Source organism: Diabrotica undecimpunctata, chromosome 6 (assembly GCF_040954645.1).
Source record: "Diabrotica undecimpunctata isolate CICGRU chromosome 6, icDiaUnde3, whole genome shotgun sequence".
Taxonomy (NCBI): domain Eukaryota; kingdom Metazoa; phylum Arthropoda; class Insecta; order Coleoptera; family Chrysomelidae; genus Diabrotica; species Diabrotica undecimpunctata.
Window position 1 is genome coordinate 93,789,577 of NC_092808.1, and position 20,998 is coordinate 93,810,574.

The 20,998-nt window shown below is 32.6% G+C and overlaps 1 protein-coding gene and 1 long non-coding RNA gene across 4 annotated transcripts in view; both read right to left on the reverse strand.

The window, feature by feature from the left end:
• Positions 1-20,998, reverse strand: part of LOC140443569 (uncharacterized) — a 365,838-nt gene that overhangs the window by 25,672 nt on the left and 319,168 nt on the right. The gene's annotated exons all lie outside the window — the stretch shown is intronic.
• The window catches only part of LOC140443566 (colorectal mutant cancer protein), a 315,102-nt gene that overhangs the window by 25,672 nt on the left and 268,432 nt on the right, over positions 1-20,998 (reverse strand). For all 3 annotated transcript variants that reach the window (XM_072534899.1, XM_072534898.1, XM_072534897.1), the window contains exons 6-8: positions 10,645-10,920; positions 6,996-7,164; positions 2,201-2,369 (exon numbers count right to left, since the gene is read on the reverse strand). In XM_072534899.1, coding sequence (XP_072391000.1) covers positions 2,201-2,369; positions 6,996-7,164; positions 10,645-10,920 — 614 coding nt within the window. The remainder of the gene's footprint in view (positions 1-2,200; positions 2,370-6,995; positions 7,165-10,644; positions 10,921-20,998) is intronic.

A 20,998-nucleotide genomic window follows, 5' to 3' on the forward strand; every position in this document is an offset into this window, starting at 1 on the left:
AAGATGTATTTCAGCAAAGTGTTTAGCAGCAAAAGAAAAAAGCAAATGTTCAACGATAACTGATGAGCAACGAAGGAAGACTTTTGATTAGTTTTGGTCTGAGATGGATTGGCATCAACGAAAAATATTTGTGTGTACGCTAGTTAATAAACATCCACCAACGCAAAAAAGAACACAAAATAAATCACGGCGTAATTTAAGTTTATTTTATCATTTGAAAATAGATAATACCGTAATTCCGGTTTGCAAGAAAATGTTTCCCTCCACATTAGGATTGGGTGAATGGAGTATTCAAAACTGGGTGAAAACTAGTTGTGACTTAAATATCCCAAAAGTAACTACTACTACTTTTCTTACCAAGATTAAACCTGTCAATATTGAACGCAGAAATAAAGTTAAAGCATTCCTTGAAAAACTACCAAAGATGCCCTCCCATTATTGCCGTTCATCAAGAAGTAATTTTTATTTGGAAACAACTTTTCATTCATATAAAGAAGTGTATGACGTATACAAAAATTATGAACCACAATCTGCTGTCGGACATGATTCAGATTTTCTTAGAAAAAAAAATGAAAAACACAAACATTGATGTGTATCATACAAGAAAGGACTTGTGTGATTTATGTTTTTTGCATAAACTGGGCAATGTAGAGCAAGAAGATTATGAATCGCACATAAGCCAAAAAGATCGCGCTAGAAAGAAAAAAATCAAGGATAAAGAAGGTGCGTTGGAAGGAAAAGTGTGCGTATTTACGATGGATGTACAAGCGGTCCAACTTATCCCTGTCGTCCCAGCAGGCATGGTATACTTTAAACAGAGACTAGCATGCCATAACTTCACCATATATAATTTAACAAATAATGAGGTAGTTTGTTATGTATGGCATGAGGGAGAAGGCAAAGCGGATGCCAACTCCTTTACACCTGGTATAATTGATTGATAAGTTCTAATTCTGTATCATAATCCATACACGCTAATAACCGTGCGTGGTGGATGCGTCATGTAAGAAACAGAAATTTCAATAAAAATTATTAAAAATTAAAGTTCAATTCTTAGTAAAACAATAACCACATTAATTTAAAAAATCTTGAATAAACTACACGTACACCCAGATGAATGGAACAATACTGACGTTTAAAAAGGGCAAACAAAATTACCTGATACTCTTTACTCTTCTAAAACTGATAACGAAAGTCATTTGTTTAAAAGAACAAAAATTTTTTAATTTATTAATATTTGTATTTTGAGAACGATTTCCGAAGTGGAAGTTGAAACGTCAATAAACTTATTTTAAACTGCAATTGTGGCTTATTCTCATTGAAGTAGTTATTTTTTCTGTAGATATTCAGTATTTTCGTTCTTATGTTTTCCTATTTCATGAATTATAATATTTTTTTTCAACTTACAGTTATTTACTTTTTCAATTTTTAAAATCTTTTCTCTTGTGATTTTACTTTTTCTTTAATTTTGCGATTTTCTCTCTTAATTCTTATAGATTAAATAATAAATGATGTTAAACTCGAAGTATATATAAATAAGCATAAACATGTTTGTCAATAATATAATTTTGTCCATATAATAATTTATGACAATAATATAAAATCAAAACTAAATGCATGACTATCACTGCCTATGAAACGACGTTAAAATATTGCAACGTTAAGACAAAATTAGCTAAAAACATTAGAACAAAGCAAATAATATAATAAATAACACATTGGTACATTAGCAGAATGAACTACAAAAGGGTAGAGATATTGTACAATGCACAACCATCGGAATATATACATTAGCGGAATATATTATATCATACGAATTATCAAACGTGTAAAACGTAAAGTATCTTTAAATAAGCTAATACAGCTAAGGCAATAAACCGAAATAGAAGACAATTAATATGCACCAAAAATAAAAAATAAAAATCTGAGGTAAAAGAGAAACTACAGAAATATTGACACACATTGCAAAAATGATAAAAAAAATGTGTTTATTAGATGAAATATGTAATCCGAACCAATATGCGCATAACAGTTGTGGCCCTAATATAAGAAAATGTTGCCAACCCGTGATTTAGACTATAAGAATTTCATTAAGAATTCATATTCAATTCATAAGCATATTCATAAGAATATGCACCTGAGATATATATCACACCTTCCATTTTCTTTCAGAATAATTATATTGGAAATTATACTTTACCTATCACAATGCGCTTTAGTCTCAGACAAAGTCATTGCTAATACCGAGTTTTGTGATCTTGCATTTTCTAATTTAGCACTAACTTTTCTAATTTCAATATCTAATCCTTGCTTCTCGGCTTGAATATCGCATTGCTTCAATATGTCACCAACGATGTGTTCCGCAACCGCTAAAAAATAAAATAGATTAGTCTATTACTAAACTAGAAAAACAACACAATTTCGATAAAAACAAAAAATCTAGAAACATTTTACCAGAAGATAGACCAAGATATTTAAATGTGTAATTGAGATCAGCCCATTTTTCGTATGTATTATAAATACCATTTTCTTGTATATAAGCTAGTTTTGAATGTTTTCTAATTTTGTATAACTATCACATTCGCTTTGTAAATACTCACTTTTTCAACATTTGTCTTATTTCTGTTGGACTAAGTATTTGGCTGCACAATATGACAGAACAAGTATCCACATACCAGCAATCAAATTGAGCAATCGACGTTGTTGTACAAAGAACTAAAACACGGTATAGCGTTTTGCTTGACGTGCTATAATATAGGTATCCTGTCTCACCTTGACTTTGCAGTAAAGGCTTTTATGGCCAACAACGTTAACAAATTTCATCAGAAAATGGTTTGAGGAAAGTATGCGTATTTGTATTATAGTAAATATAAATAGCTTTAATGTTATGGAAGTTTTGTGGAATTATATTATCTATATTTTGTCGCTTTAAAATGAAAATAATTCTGTATACAATAATTTATAATATAATAAGTTAAGAACATCTTCTTGATGTGCCTATTCGTTACGAATGTTGGCGATCATCACGGCAATCTTTATTTTATCTGCAGCAGCACGGAAAAGCTGCACATATGTTGTATTGAACCAGATTCTGAGGTTCTTTAACCAAGATGTTCTTCTTCTTCCTGGACCTCGTTTTCCAAATATTTTTTCTTGCAGGATGGCTTGAAGGAGAGCATATCTGGATTCATTTCGCATAATATGTCCGTAGAATTGTAACTTTCGAGATTTGATGGTGGTCAGTACCTCTCGGTTCTTATTCATTCTTCTGAGGACCTCCTCATTTGTGACTCGGTCAGTCCACGGGATCTTAAGTATTCTCCTATATAGCCACATCTCAAATGCTTCCAGTTTTCTGCACATATCTTCGTTCAAGGTCCACGATTCAGTACCATAAAAAGGACAGAGTAGACGTAGCATCACAGCATTCTTACTTTTGTATCAAGAGAGAAGTTGTGACTCTTGAAGAAGGCCCCCATCCGATTGAAGGTGGATCTAGCTTTTCCGATGCATGCTCTAATCTCCTGGTTGTTGGTCCATTCTCATAAGCTTTGTCTTCTTAACGTTTATATTAAGTAAATATTGTTGACTGTAATACGTGATTTTGTTCGTAAGAACTTGTAGGTCTTCTAAGTTGCAAACCGCAAATACTATGGTGTCATCTGCATATCTGATGTTGTTTAGCCGGTAACCATTTAGTAGAATACCTTTTACAATTTCGTACAAAGCTTCAATAAATATTCTTTCAGAGTAAAGATTGAAGATTAGAGGAGACAAAATACAGCCTTGCCCTCACTCCACGCATGATTTTCACATGGTCAGTCTGTTCACCTTCAACTCTGAGATTTGCTGTCTGATTCCAGTAAAGATTTCTAATTATTTTCAGATCTTGGTTGTTAATTCCTGCTTCATTTAGTTTTTGCATCATCTTGGCGTGCTGTACTCGATCAAACGCTTTCTCGTAATCAACCAGACATGCGTATACGTCGCAGTTGACTTTTCTGCATCTCTGGAATAAGACTTGTACTGAGAACAAAGCCTCTCTAGTACCAACAGCATTTGTGAACCCGAACTGGTTGGAGGAAATTTAAGAACTGGTTAAGTACATAAAAATGTTAAATCCTAATAAATAAGTCTTCTTCTTCCTCTTCCTCTTTATAAGCCATTCTGCTTGTTCATTGGCGGATTAATACTTCTATGGAAGGTTGTCACTCTATCTTTTGCGCGGTCGTCCGATACTTCTTCTGCCGATTGGTGACTTTTCTCTTGCTATTTTGACGACACGGGTCTCCTGCATTCGGCTTATGTGGTTATTCCATTCTTTTTTTTTTCTATTTTGTGTCCATTCATTTATACACTGTACGTTACATTTTCTTCTAATGCCTTCACTTCTCTTTCGATCTCTCAGCGTATTTGCGATCTCTGCCAGTCTATATGCTTTTTGTACTTGATCTCTCACTTCTTTGTCCAGGTCTCCATAACTAGACAGTGTAATTCCCAGGTATTTTATTTCCATTACCTGTTCAATACTGATGCCATCAATTTCTATTTTACATCTGGTTGGTTCTTTACTGACTACTATTGTTTTAGTTTTCTGAGATGAGATTGTCATATTAAATTCTTTTTCTCTTATGTTAAATCTGTGGACCAGTCTTTGCAAACTATCTTCATCTTGGGCTGTCAATATTGCGTCGTCTGCGTAACACAGTACGTAATTAAGTATACACATATAATTATTAAAGGTCAATTTTCGCTTAGCATACAAGATAACCTTGTAAGTTATCGACGCCAAGGTAAGGGAAGGTGGGTTAATTTTAGAAACATATAACATAGAAACATATTTATGCTTTGTTGACTATTCCAAGGCCTTCGATGTCGTAAAATGGGATAAAATGTGGCATATACTTAAAGAAATAGTTACGCCAGAACATCTAATCTATTTATTTCAAAAACTATATGTAAATAATACTGCTAATGTAAGAGTTAATAATGTGGTTTCGAAAAACTTCAAAATTATGTGTCAAGTTGTTGAGGAATGTCAAGGTGGAGCAACGATAGGAGGAAGAAAAATCAAAAGCCTACGTTATGCTGATGACACGTTATATTGACATCATAACCAGAAGAACTGGAACAAATTATGAATAGGCTACGCACGGTGAGTACGGAATATAGTTTGAAAATAAATATGCAGAAAATCAAAATGATGATCATCGATAGAATCAGAAACAACCAGGCAGAGAAGCAATTAGGCAATTTAATTACTTAGGCTCAATTACTACTAACAGTGGAGGATACGAAGACGAGATCCGTCGACGCATCACAATGGCCAGATCGGCAACAGCCAAACTCACAAAAGATTGGAAAAACACTGACATCACAAAAAGCACAAAACTTTAATTTTTGTTTGAATTTCTTGAGTCTTTTAAATAAAGTTAGATCATTAATTACGAAACATAAGACCAATATGAGAGAAAATTTTCCTGCATCAACAAAACTTACCTTAACCCCTCGATTCCTAGCTACTGGGGATTTATACAAAAGTTTAATTAATCTGTTAAGGAATTCTGATAGTTACATTGCACAATTCATCCCCACTGTATGCAGAACTATTGCAGAAGTTCTTCGTAAATATATAAAACGCCGTCTACACTCTCGATCGAAGTTCTTCGGACGAAGTGTCGAAGTGAAGTAAATCGAGGCGAGGTGACTCTCTACATACTCGTGAAGTCGAGTAATGTAATGTGACACTTCGTATTCGAACTTCGGACCCTTTGACTTAACGCGAAAAACCGACACAGATCGGAAGTAGAACGAGGCGAAGCGAAGTCGCATGAAGTACCTGTCTACACTCTCGTACTAGCTGCACTTCGATCAACTTCGCGAGTAATATAGTGGCCGCTTAAGGTTAAGTTATTTTGACTTAATTAAAATGTTGCTTAAAAAGGGTCCACAGAAAAAACAAAAACAAAACAACAAACTACCCGCGAAAGCGAAACCTAGAAAGCGCAGAATAAATAAATGCATACGAGATATAAAACAAATTGATTTAAATTTCCATAACCACTGGATATTCGGCAATGCATATCAGCGACATTGAGTAATTTGGAATGTATGTAACAATAATTACAAGCACTATTGCCGAAACAATAACTGCATTTTTTAAATTGTTGCATATCGCTCCACTACTGATACTCTAGATTGATCCATTCGTGTTTTTGAGCAATTATTGCTCAAAATATAAGCTATCTGTAATATACGATTACAAATTATTTTGGATAAAATTGGCATATTATGTGCGCTAAAAACTCCCATAAGGATTGCATTGTCCGTGTACTGAAAAGTCAAGGTATGACGGAATATAGCAGTAAAAATTTAAAATTTCTTGAAAGTGTTGAAATTTTGCACCATATATGAAATTTGGCGACACGAGTAATAATGGCAGTTTCTTTTGAACAGATATCGTGGTTTCAAATATTAAAACAAGAGCACATATGCAAGATATCTCGAAGTAACAGACATACTTTGCCTTGAAGATCAAGTTTTTTCAATATCGTGTTTTTCTTATAAGCACGGCTACCATAGCCAATAATTGACCAAAAATAATGAAATCCATTCATAATCAAGTGTTATAGGCTGAGAGTCAACAAACGTGAAGTAATTTGGAAATGTTTGCGTTGCTAAAAAGATATGTTTTCTTTGACTATTCTTTAATTCAGGTCCTCTTCTTACTTTTTTTAAAATTGAAATTAAACACAATTGCTGTTATTAACACTAAACATATTGCGGATATACACAACAAAAAGAAACCAAAGTTCGCATAAAAATGCGTAGCGTTTAATCGCAGAGTTCTTTAGTTACGTTATTAATAATTAAGCTCTAATCATGAAAATTAAAGTTGGTTTAATTATATGAAAAAAATTAAAAGTAATACTTGTTACTTGTACTTTTATTTTTTTAACAATATTCTTTATGCTAAAATATAACAAAAGACATACCCGTTGACAAATCAGAGTTAAGCAGATCATTTGGATTAATTCCTCGCTGATCAGTGGCTCTTTTTAATTTTATTCTTTCCGCAACTTTGGGTACAGGTGCGCTGGAGTAAAAGTTATTCCTTATGTTAGTCCGATGAATAGGTACTATATTACTGTATTTGATATCAACCTAAAAAAAATAAGAGTAAATTAAATATTATAAAAATACATACTGATTTAATATTAAAATTTCGTCAATTGCTTCGGTGATAGTCAGCGGCGCACCCAGGAGGGTTTTGGCGGTTAAACCCCCCCCCCCCAGGACCCCATTCCTACACTATTACTCACACATTTTAAGGACTCAAAATGGAGGTAGCATCATAAAAAAAATTTCGGGGACCAACCAAACCCCCCCCCCCATAGGCAAAGTCTAGGTGCGCTACTGGTGATAGTAATATTCGATACTACCTCTAAAGTATTACTGTGATAATTAACCGATAATAACTAAAATATATTCAACCTCATATCCTATAGGCTAGATATACGAGCTATACACAGCAATATGGCTTAACAGCCAGTGTGATAAGCCGCATTAGATGTTTCACATAAAAAAACACTTGGGCTTAAAAAATTGACTGAACCTCGAGTTTAACTTTCATACATTAGTGTACCCAGAAAGAGGGAGAGCGCAATCAACAAACAGTTAAAACCGATCAGTTATTAAAATTGTGCATAGTATATTTTTAAAATTGTAGGCACTAAATTCCAAGAAATGATAATGATTCAGCGTTATTCTTTGTCTTCCAGTGGCATACAAAATTTTTTTGTAAGAGTACCCTACTTGTATTGAAGAATTTTTACAAATTATATGTACTATTATTCTCTCCCTAGCCCTAAGATATTTCTAAATAAATGTGTCGAATCGGTCATAAGACAACTGAATAATTTAGACATCGATTAAATTGACTGACAAAAAGGCAAAATATGCATGCAGGATGCTCAAATTACATAAAATATTTAAATGTATTTGCTGTGCAAGAGGTTTGCATCAATTACAAAAAGTATTTTGCAATTTTTTAATTAGCAATTCATAAAATTCGTCCTAAGAAAGGGAACATAAAACCATTTTTATTGTTGAGTTACCGTTAGCAACATTATCAAGTACACGTGTAGGGCCTTGCAGAGTAAAATTTGAAATAACCTGATCGATACATGACATTAAGGTAAATGCCACTCTAGTTGGACAAACACCATTAACACATACAGTAAACATTTTTCTACAAGTTTATTGTAGTTAGAATTCGTTTTATATGGATCGATATTGAAGCTACCAGAAATAATTAAAAATATGTTAGGTTTGACTATCTTCTAGATCTACAGCAATTAAATATAATGACTTTTTGTTTAAATACGCTTTATTACATAACAAGAAAAAGTGGTTTTTATCCAAATTGCAGTATTACCACAGAATAATAAAACAATTGTTATTTATTGTGTGTATTACTTATTGTTATTAATGAATAATAAAGTCTGAAGATTTCCATAGTTCAGAAAAAAAGAAAATTTGTAGAATGAAAAAACTTCAACGTCATTTCATAAATCATTGATTTTTCAACACTCAATATTTGTACATTGAAACATAAACCAATATATGCTTTAGGCTGTTTTGTAAAAATCTAAACGCATTTTCACTTTTATTAATGTCTGGGAATTCCAATTATAAAGTTTAGCAACAGCTGGTTTATTGATAACGAATTTGTTGTTGCTACTACTCCCTTAAACTTAACATTGTAGCATTTCTATTTCCTTTCGTATACGATATGTAATACGTATGTAATAAAACACCGAAAAATATTTTCAATCGTTTTGCGTCGCTGATATTGATAATATAAACATTTTTATTTTGTTTATTTAACACAGATGGGTATTTTTTTGGTATTTCTTTGATGTTGAGTCCGCTTAATATTGCGCGTCAAATAAATATCCATTTAGATTGGTGAGAAAGTTATGCGGGGAGGCGAACGATTTTTAAGAATGATGTCATACTGCAATAGACCACGATACGAGTCAGGTCATTAACGTTTAAATTCGTAATGGTTTCTCGTTATTCGTTTTTTGTCATCGGTAATTGATTAGGAAGCAGCGAAGTGTAGTTAAGCAAGAAATTGATTCGGAAAAACTAGCTTGCGGTGTGTAGTTCTTCAAAGCCGGCAATTTTTTGTTGTGGAGAGGTGAATTTGTTGAGTTAATCACCGATCGTTTGTGCTGTGGCTTATTTGATAGATTTGTAAGACGGCGTTTCCCACCATTTGAGAGGTCCACATGGTTTAAAGAAGAAATTGAGTGGCCGAGTTTTGAAGATTGCAGTTTGTTGTCTCTCCAACCAAACCGAGACATGGCCGTTCGCAGACATTTCGGTTTGTCTGCTTACCCTATCTCCAGCCCAAGAATTACTCAGTCCCTACTTTCAACCCCCTATAAGTGATACCCAATGTAATAGGCAAATTATACCGTTACAACATAAAAACTAGACTCATCACAACTATTAACCAAAATATACTGAGATATTTTGGACATATAACTAGAAGAAGAGAAAGCATGGAGCGAATGATAGTTGAAGGTAACGTAGCGGGTAAACGATCCAGTACGATGGTCGAACCAAATAAAGGAGATGATTGGTGACTGACTATCCGAAGCAAAACAACACGCACAGTATTCCCTACCTACAGTACATCAGTAGTCTATAGGTCACCTGAAGCGGTAAACACGTTTTTTATAGCGTTCTGACAAATATGAAAGGCGAAAATAGCAAAAGAAATCGTCGTCGGAAAAAATTTTGAAAGGTAACAAAACTATTATACACAACGTGTATTGTGGACACCGTGAAAGGAATGAAAATATGTTAAATGACGTTGTTACTATGTGTAGTGATTTAACTAAATTGTCTGTAATTTTGAACTGTAACTATTAACTGCTCAATACTACACATTCAACTGCTACTGTCACTTTATACTACATGAGAAAAAAAAAGGAAAAACGAGAAGATATTTACGAATCAGGAGAAAGATTCAGACTACCACTCCGGCTTTACGGAGAGTGATGTAATTATCTTTAAAATTCGTTCGCCCAACTTGGTATAAACAAAACATATAAACGGGAATATTTATTTAACTCGCAATATTAGGCAGCTTAACGTTCAAAGAATACCGAGGAAATATGCATCTGTGATATATAAACAAACTTTAAAAATGCGTTTATATCAACTGGTCGACGCAAAAAAGGTTGAAATACTTTTTCGGTGTTTAAACATATACGGGGTGATTTTATTACATATCAAAGAATTTAAAAATGCTACAATGTGAATGTGACTATTTTGTTAGTTATAAGTCTTATGGTCAATTGTTTGCTGTAATTGGAATTTTTCTGATGTCAATGAAATCTATTGTCGATTTTTGTTGTCTACTAATTTCAAATGTATATTTTGTATTAAAGAATGTATTGTTCAATGTATATGTAAAATTTTTGTTCAAATTAATTAATGAAATGAAAGAAAAAACATAATTTACTCTCTTATTTAAGTAAGAGATAATTTCTAGTGTAATTTTTTTTTATTATTGTAAACCTGAAAATCTCATTTAAATGTAAATTAAGATAATAATTTAATAGTTACCTTATCTTCTTGATACATCTTTGGTTCACAATCTATTTCGATATGAGATTCCGGCGAGTCCATATTCTTACTATCAGTCAGTACCTCTTCATTAGAAGTTTCTTCAATTTTTGCCAAAGATATTTGGGCTAATCTGGTATGAGCCTCATGTAGTTGTTGTTTGAGGTTCGATATTTCATTCTTTAGGGGCTCTACTACCTCAGAATATGGCGACAATTCGTTGTTTTCGTGGTTAGACAATTTGGGCTCTGGTAATGCTTGGGGACTTTCAGGAAACTGAAATAATAATAAATATCAATGCTAAGAATATCAAAAATGTATTAGAATATATTAGGTATGTTCACTTTGCGAGGACACTATTCTCGGACATTCACGAACCCACTGCCCTATAAACCTACGAAAATGCCCAATAAAGAAATCTGCGGATGATTAGTACAAAATAGAAACTGTTCCGGGATATTCGAGAATAAAGTACATTCGTTTAGCAAATTCCCATCTGTAAACAAACGCACGTGTTGATATTCGCCCTCTCATTAGTCAAAAGGCTAGTAGAACATACTTTATTGTCTCAAGCCAGATGGATTCTCATTTTACAGATCCAAACTTGCCAGTCTGTTTAAATTCAAATTGTAGCGTGTTGGTTTTTAAGTTAATAAATTGTGTGTTATATGTTATAGTTATTGTTAAGTTATTTACTGGTCGTGTTATTTTTTAGAGTTTAGTTTAAGTGTTTAGTATTAAGTTTTATAGTGTGTAGTGAACTTTTAGTATCCAAAAACAAAGTATTTGCTAATCAAAAGTAAAAATAGCTTCCGACAATCACTTTAATAAAGGTAAGAGAAACCAATATTTTAATTTATTGATGTTTCGAAAAGTTTTATTTCCTTTTTAGTCCATTTATTCACGGTTTTTGCTGTAAATATTAGAGAACCGCTTGGATTGGCATGAAATTTGGCATATACATAGCTAACGGCAAAGAAAAAAAGTGATATTGTGCCGACGTGTGCTTTTGACATGGGGGTGAGTGTCACTCCTTCTCGGGTGGGAAAAAACATGCGTTCAAAATAAGTCCAGAATTGAATAAACTGACTAATTCTAAGCAACTATTATACAGTTTTTGCACAAAGTCAATACTTATCGAGTTATTTGCGAGTGAATATGATCATTTTTCAATTTAAAAAACCACGTTTTTAGATGGTTTTCCGCAAATAGCTCAAAAAGTAAGTATTTTATCAAAAAATATACTCTTAGCAAAAATATAGCTTATAAAAAAGTTAAAAAAAATGATACTTATACCTATTTGAAGTCTGTAGACTCAGTAAAAGCAGAGTTGTAGCTAATGAAAAGTAATTCAAATTTCAAATCGAATATTTCAACGAGAAAAAAATTATGCTTTATATATATACAGGGTGTTTCAAAAAGGTATGTCATAAATTAAATCACGCAATCCGGGGTCAAAAATAAATTGATTGAATCCAACTTACCTTAGTACAAAAGTGTACACAAAAAAAGTTACAGCCCTTTGAAGTTACAAAATAAAAATTGCTTTTTTGCATTATCTCCTAAACTACTAGACATTTTGTAATAAAAATGGACACGTTACTTTCTTGTTCTGAAAGCATTTTTCATACAAAAGAAACAACAAAATCTAAGCGCACAGAAAATTTTTAATAGGGGTGTGCAGCCCTAAATCCCCCCACACTTTTGAGTACTTTCCAATCAAATGAATTTTATGGCATCATTAGTTTAACACATTATTTTTAAAAAAATTTTGCCTCATCACTTTTTTGAAAAACTAGTTTTTTCCTAGTTGGCCATAAAATTACAATTAGTTTCTACGGATACAATAATTACAAACAGTTCCATCAATAATAGTCAATAATTTGAAGCTATCATTTATTGTGTGAATAAGATTAATATTAAAAATTTTGATATTACAATGGCTTACACATTTCAGGAAATGGCAGATATGCATTTGATTTTGGGTAAGTTGGATCAGATTAAATTATGATTTCAATAAACTATCGGGAATATCGTAGGTGAATGTCAATATATATATATATATATATATATATATATATATATATATATATATATATATATATATATATATATATATATATAATATATATATATATATATATAATATATATATATATATATATATATATATATATATATATATATATATAAATGAAATATTGCTGCAGCCACAAGGCGTTATGCAGTAAAATACCCCAATCGAAATACACCCGATAGACGATTATTTCTGACCATTGATCTTCGTTTACGGGAAACGGGTACATTCCAACCGCAAGTTGCTGGCAATAGTGGTCGTCCAATAATGGATGCAACTGATGAAGACATTTTAGAAATCATTGAAGAAGTCCCTGGAACAAGTACAAGGGTAATAGCTGCTCAACTAAATGTTCCTCGCGTAAGGGTTTGGAGGCATTTGAAGAATCAGCTGCTTAAACCCTATCACTTAACAACGGTTCATGAGTTTTTGGTTGAAGATTATCCTAAAAGGATTGGATTTTGCGATTGATTGTTAATGTAAAACACTCGAAATGTTAATTTTATTAGAAATATTTTGTTTACCGACGAGGCTACCTTTAGTAGAAATGGAATAACAAACCATAATAACGAGCACATTTGGGCCGACGAAAATCCTCACGCCAAAAAAACGAATCATCACCAAAGGACTTTCAAAGTTAATGTTTGGGCAGGAATTGTGGATAACAATCTAATAGGCCCAGTATTTCTTCCTAACAATTTAAATGGTGATAATTATTTGCAGTTCTTGGCAAACGATTTACAAGAGTATTTGGAAGAAGTGAATATTGCAATATGACAAAATATGTGGTTTCTACAAGATGGCGCTCCACCGCATTACAGTAATGAAGTCCGGGAATATCTTTGCAGGCAATATCCTGGTCGGTGGATTGAAAGGGGTCGTGACGCACCTATTTCTTGGCCACCCAGAAGTCCAGGTCTTAACCCCATGGACTTTTGCTTTTGGGGGTTTATGAAAGAGAAAGTGTATTCTATAAAACTAGAGGACGAACAACAATTGAGGGTTAGAATAATTGAAGCTGTAAATCAATTTCGTCAGAAAAATTTGATTTTTCAGCGCATTCGGTTTTCTTTATTAAAACGATACCGAATGTGTATTGAAGAAAATGGGGGTCATTTTGAACATTTATTCTTCATTATATTTATAGAGGTTATAGAAATTTTTTGTACTTGTTAATTCATTTAAGCCATTTATTTAGTTGCACGTAATTTTTTAAAGGTTAATGAAAAGGGCCGGAACTCAATAAAAACTGTTTTTTGAAAAAAGTGATAGGAGGCAAAAAAATTTTTAAAATAATGTGTTAAACTAATGATGCCACAAAATTCATTTGATTTCAACGTACTCAAAAGCTTGGGGGGATTTAGGACTGCACACCCCCCTTAAAATTTTTGTGCGCGCTTAGATTTTGTTTTTTCGATTTTATGAAAAATTCTTTCAGAACAAGAAAGTAACCTATCCATTTTTATTACAAAATGTCAAGTAGTTTAGGAGATAATGCAAAAAAACAATTTTTATTTTGTAACTTCAAAGGGCTGTAACTTTTTTTGTGTACTTTTGTACTAAGGTAAGTTCGATTCAATCAATTTATTTTTGTCCCCGGAATGCGTGATTTAATTTATGACATACCTTTTTGAAACACCATATATATATATATATATATATATATATATATATATATATATATATATATATATATATATATATATATATATATATATATATATATACATATAAAGCAAATATGTCTATTATCATATAGTGTCATGTGATATGTCATGTCGCTATATGTTCAATAATAACGAAGATGATGTGTAGTTCCGTTTTGGCAGTCTCTTCGTTTGTTTTTTCTATCTAAATATTCGTTATATGATCCCCTATTATTTGCTATGTCGCATGTTAGGATTCGATCAGTTGTGTATGTTGTACTCAGCCTGAAGCCTCCTGTAAGGCAATAAATCAAAATTTGTCTTATGGTAAATATATTTTTCTCCATATTATTACCCCATGATATCTCCTATGTCTCTTTATATTCATTAATAATGAAGATACTGTTTAGTGCCCTTTTAGTATATGCCTTGTTTGCTTTTTTGCCATGTTAGAATTGGATTAGTTGCTTATTTTGTATACAGTCAGAGGCATCATTTAAGTCAATAAATCAAAATTTGTCTTATAGTAAATCTATTTTTATCTATAGTGCCCTATGATGTCTCGTATGTTGCTATACGTTCATTAATAATGAAGACACTGTGTAGTGTCCTTTTGGTAGTCGCCTTGTTTGATTTTTGTATCTAAATATATTCGTTATATCCTATTCTTTCATTTGCTATGTCGCATGTTAAGATTCGATCAGTTATTTATTTTGTATTCAGCCAGAGGCCTTCTTTTTAAGTCAATAAATCAAAATTTGTCTTTTAGTTAAACTATCTTTATCCGGAGTGCCCTATGACATCTCGTATGTAACTATATGCTCATTAATATTGAAGACACTGTGTAGTGCCCTTTTGGTAGTGGCTTTGTTTGTTTTTTCTATTTTAATGTATTTGTAATATCGTTCCCTTTGTTTAACGTATCACACGCTCCATTTAACCAAACACAAAGGAGATATGATGTAATGCCCTCTTAGCAATGCCGCAATGTGTTTTTTCTGTATCAACATATTGGCTACCGCCTGTCCTTTCCAATGATGTATCATACTGCACTATCCGACGACCTATTCTACCCCCTCCACAAAACGCTTAAAAAGTTAGGTATTTAATTCTACATAATTCTGTTTAACTTGATTTAATTTTATTTAATTCTATTTACCTTTATTTAATTTTATTTAATCTTATTTAGTTTTTATTTTATTTGATTTTGGTAGAGCGTTGACGTTTGTTTAACGTCATTTTATTTTTATAGGAAGTGTATGTTTATCTCACCTAGTGTCTTATAATAAATATATATTATACGTCATTGATCTTACCTTACAAGTATAGTGACCTATATTTTTAGCAATTTTCGAAAAAATTAATTAATTCATATTTCTTTGTTCAGATGGCGTTAGGATTTTATATCTAAACTAACATAAAGGTTTAAATTATTTTGCATTAAATTCTACCTTAAAAATATTATTAAAATTAATTAATAATTATATTAATATGTAATTAATACAGTATTATTAATTTAACGTATCGTTTCAAGAACAAAATATGATTGAAATATGGTAGTTCATGTTTCTTTCCTAGACGGCGTCGTTACCTTACTGGACAAACGGTGTGACCTGTCATCATAGCCTTTAATATATATAGATAATTGAAAATTACGCGAGTAGTACTCCGATCTCCCTAGAAAATCGGGAACTTATACCGCTTTATCAATTTACTACGAATTGACTGTAAACTCATGAATTTTTGAATTTATTTATGATATTTTACTGAATTATTTCTAGAGCTTTTGAATAAATAATTTGTAGCAAGCAAATTAATCAATTTATATTTAATTTAACAATATTCTACTACAAATCAATACAACTACAATATATGTGAAATAAGTATTTCAATATTTATCGGAACACTATGCCATACTTTGTCGGAAATCAAATTACGGATCCAAATATTTTGAAAACAAACAAACGTGTAATGCTCGAGGCTGCCATTAAAATGTTAAAATTAGTAACGTTGGCACATATAGCGTACCAGCAATAATGTTCAATACTCTGGTAAATGACCGTTTTGAAGTGTAATTCTCATCGTCAGAACGGATTTGCTTGAAAATTTGGATTTAGATTCTTCTTACCCTCTAATTCATTTTTGGATCTGAGCCCAGGGAGGTTTAACTTGGGAGGTAAAAGCCACTTTTTCTCGAGGGTGAAAAAACATACGTTCAAAATAAGTCGCGAAATGTATAAATTGACTATTTCTAAACAACCTTTATTCCATAGAGTTGTTTTTCCAAATCAATACTTTTTGAGTTAATTGCGAGTGAAAATGTTTTCTTTTTTAATAAAAACCATGTTTTAGATGATTTTTCACAAATAACTCAAAAAGTAAGGATTTATCAAAAAAAAATATTCTTAGAAGAATGTAACTTCAGAGGAATGACGTCAGAGTTGTAACTCATAAAAAGTAGGTTCTTTTTTGTCAAATTCCAAATCGAATATTTTAACGCGAAATAACAAAAAATGATGCAGTTTTCGGGGAAAACTCTTTTGAAAGTGTTAAAAAAATCTTTAATTTTTTTTAGTATCAAAACTAAGTCAGATGCGCTCAACATAAAGTTGGTCCCTTTTTTGGTAAAAACATCGTAAACATCACCTCCTAATTAGCATCCCAAATAAAATTAATCGGTACCGCTTTACAATTTACTTTATTTATGTATTGTTTATATGTTCTGTAAGATTAACCGTTCAAAGTGTTTATTTTTGAAAAAAAAAATGGTTTTAAAAGGAAAATTTTTTTGAAATTTAAAAAAAAGTTCTGGGAGATGCAAATGCCAAATTGGGAAAAGGACGAATGTATGCGGAAGCCTTTGGTAAGCATAGTTTATATTATTACCAGAAACAATAGTCTAAGATTATCACAGCTGACAATGGCAAATAAACTTAAAGTAATAAGTACATGTTTCCCTCACAAAAATATTCATAAGTGTACATGCAGGCCACCTGACACTAATGAATTTAATCACATTGACCATATACTAATATCTAAAAGGTGGGCCAGCTCAGTAACATATGTGAGATCATATAGAGGCATAAGTTGCGACTCGGATCATTTTTTGGTCTTATTAACCAGAAAATAAATAATGAAAACAAAGAAAATGTAACCCACACGTCTTTAAAAATAAGAGAAAGAAGGACTACCAGCAGAAACTAAAACTCTTAATCACTAGGTAAAAATATAAGAAAAAGAAACGAAGAGGGGTTTGACCAAGAATGCCAACAAGCAATAAATAGCAACAAATCAATTAGGCAGAAATGTTTGCATTAATAAGTACATGTGTCCCTCACAAAAATATTCATAAGTGTACATGCAGGATACCTGACACTAATGAATTTATTCACATTGACCATATACTAATATCTAAAAGGTTGGCCAGCTCAGTAACATATGTGAGATCATATACAGGCGTAAATTGGAAATTCCTGGATAAATAAGAGAGCATATAAAGAAAAAAGAAGGGATGAAACAATATTATGTAGAAGGAAAAAGAGAGAAATGTTAAATAGAAAAATACAACAAATAATAGGCTATAATAACAAAAAAGGGACCAGGAAATTTTATAAGGAAACAAGTTTGGAAAAAGAGCTAGAACAAGGAGAAGAAATAATTTACCATACAACAAAACAGCTAGCTGAATCACTTACATTTGAAGAAACTATGTGATAAAGCGTTTAAAAAATAACAAAGCGCCTGGTACCGACGGAATAACTGCAGAGCTGATAAATAATTATGGACATACATTATGTAAACGTATGCATAAACTAATCTGCTGCATATGGACTCTAGAGCTCATCTCAAAGGACTGGAAATTAGGAATCAATCTTCCTATGTAGAAAAAGGGAGACGAAAAACTGCGAAAATTATAGAGGCATAACACTTTTAAATGTCATCTATTGGACATACTGTTAAATGGAGCCGTTTTCAGAGGAAATAATATGAGAATACCAATGTGGTTTCAGATATTTTTTCAGTCAAAAAAGTTTTGAATATATCATACAAACAAATACAACCAGTATTTCGATATCAAACAGGCGTTCGATGGAGTAAATAGGAAAAAAATGCTAAAGCAATTACCCATGCTAGGTATACCCAAAAATTTAGTCAAACTTATACAAATCACCTTGGACGGTTCTAGGCACTGGTGAAAATGAACGGAGATCTGACAAAGGCCTTTGGTATTGAAAATGAAGTTATGCAGGGTGATGCCTTATTAACAGTACTGTTTAATCTAACTTTGGAAACCATTATTAGAAAATTAAATATCAACATCTGTATACAAAATCATCTCAAATAGGCGTATTTGCGGATGATATTGTCACAATAATTCGAAACAAAAGGGTCATCATCATCATCATACAGCTCTCTGCGTCCAAAGTTGAACATAGGCTTCCCCTAATTTCTTCCAGTTTTGTTGGTCTTGAGCTTCTTGCAGCCAATTCCTGCTGCTTCTTCTGTCAGCTCGAGGTCTCCAAACTGTAATTCTTTGGGTCCATTGCAATTCATTCATTCTGACCACATGGTCCGCCCAGTTTCACTTCAGTCATGCTATACGCTCTATGACATCTGTGACTCCTGTCCTTCTTATTATTTCTTCGTTTCTAACTCTGTCTCTGAGAGTCAGTCCAAGTAGTCCATTCGTCTTTGGGCTACTCTGAGTTTGGTTGTTGTAGCCTGGGTTAAAGAAAGTGTTTCGGCGACGTAAGTCATGACTGGAAGCACACATTGGTCGAACGTCTTCTTTTTCAAATAATTTGGCATGTTGCTCTTGAAGATGTCTGATAGAGCTCCATATGAGCCCCATGATAAAGTGTTTCTTCTTTACAGTTCTGCAGTTTGGTTGTCCTAGCGATTTGGATTTCATGGCCTAAGTATTTATATTTATGAACTAATCCTATTTCGTTGCAGTCGACTTTTGGATTTTCGCTTGGTACTAGATTTGTCGTGTATTGTGTATTTCCAAAATTTATGTTCAAACCAACTTCATTACAGGCGACATCTAACTCGGTAAACATAGTTCCAATCTCTTTAAGTCATCTGTTATCAGAAAAATGTCTTCCGCAAATCATAGGTGTGAGTGCATTTCTCCGTCGACATTGATTCCTTTGATTACCACTTCAACTATTGAAAGCATGTTCTAAAACTACCGTAAAGAGGTTGAGAGATAACGTGTCTCCTTGTCTGATTTCTCTATTAATTTTTATACAGTTTGTATCCAAGTGTGTCAGAGTCATACTCTGAGAATAATGAACGGCTTCTATAAACACAAGGATATTCACAAATACACATGGGTACAACATACAAGGAATCTAAAATCGATCATTGACTATGTAATAGTCAAACAAAGCACTACCTTAAAAGTGAATGATGTAAGAGTACTTAGAGGACCGACGTGTGGTTCCGACCACTATATAGTTAGGACAAAAATGGTATTTCCTTTTAAATCTAACAAGGACAATAACGTTAATGAGGAACCTCAACAAACAGAAGTGATAACGAACAAACGATATAACTTAAACAGCCTTATCAACGAAAGCACAAGAAACCTATACCAGCACAGATTAGACGAAAAGTTGCTACATAATATAGAAGACCAGTCAGTAGAACAAATTTACGAAAACATAACGAGTAGCATCAAAGAAGCAGCAGAGGAGGCCATTGGACTAAAAACTAATTCCGCTAGTAAAAAACTTTGGTGGAATCAAGAAATTGAAGAACTAGTACTTCGGAAGAAAAAAGCATACCACAAATGGCTAAATACAAAACAGGAGTTGGATAGAGAAGAATACAAAGATATTAAAAAAAGAACACGACAACTAGTAAACACAGCTAAACGAGAAATGTGGGACAAAAAATGCAAAGAGATAGACACATATATGGGAGGTAGAAAATGCTCAGAGACGTGGAAATTCCTGACAAAAGTTAAATCAAATGAAAAAAGAGAAACAAACATACAATTAATAACAACAGAGAACTGGATCCGACATTACGAAAATCTATTAACAGAAAACAGAGAGGAATATAGAGAAATGTCTCCAACTGAAATACACATACAGGGAGAAACGATAAACATCGATGAGAGGACTGTCATAAAAACGATACAACTACTAAAAAATGGTCGAGCTGCAGGTCCGGAGGGAATTCCAGCAGAACTAATCAAATGCGGTACTAACAAACTGTTTGAACGATTAACCTGGTGTATAAACCAATATCTAAACGGTGCACCAGTCCCGCATGAGTGGAAAGTATCCTTCATATCATCTATACATAAGAAGGGAAGTAAACTGGACTGCTCAAACTATCGAGGTATATCAGTAACCAGTACCTTAAGTCGCCTATATGGAAGGATACTTCGAGACATTATCGAACAAGAATATAAGGAACAAGAAGAAGAGGAACAATCTGGCTTTAGAGCGGGAAGGAGCTGCACCGATAATGTGTTTGTTTTGAAACAAATAATAGAAAAAAGATCAAGTACCAATCAAGAAACCCACCTTATGTTTATAGACCTTCAGAAGGCCTATGATACTGTACCCGCTAAAAAGCTATGGAAAGTTTTGCAGGAAACAAACATTAACCACAC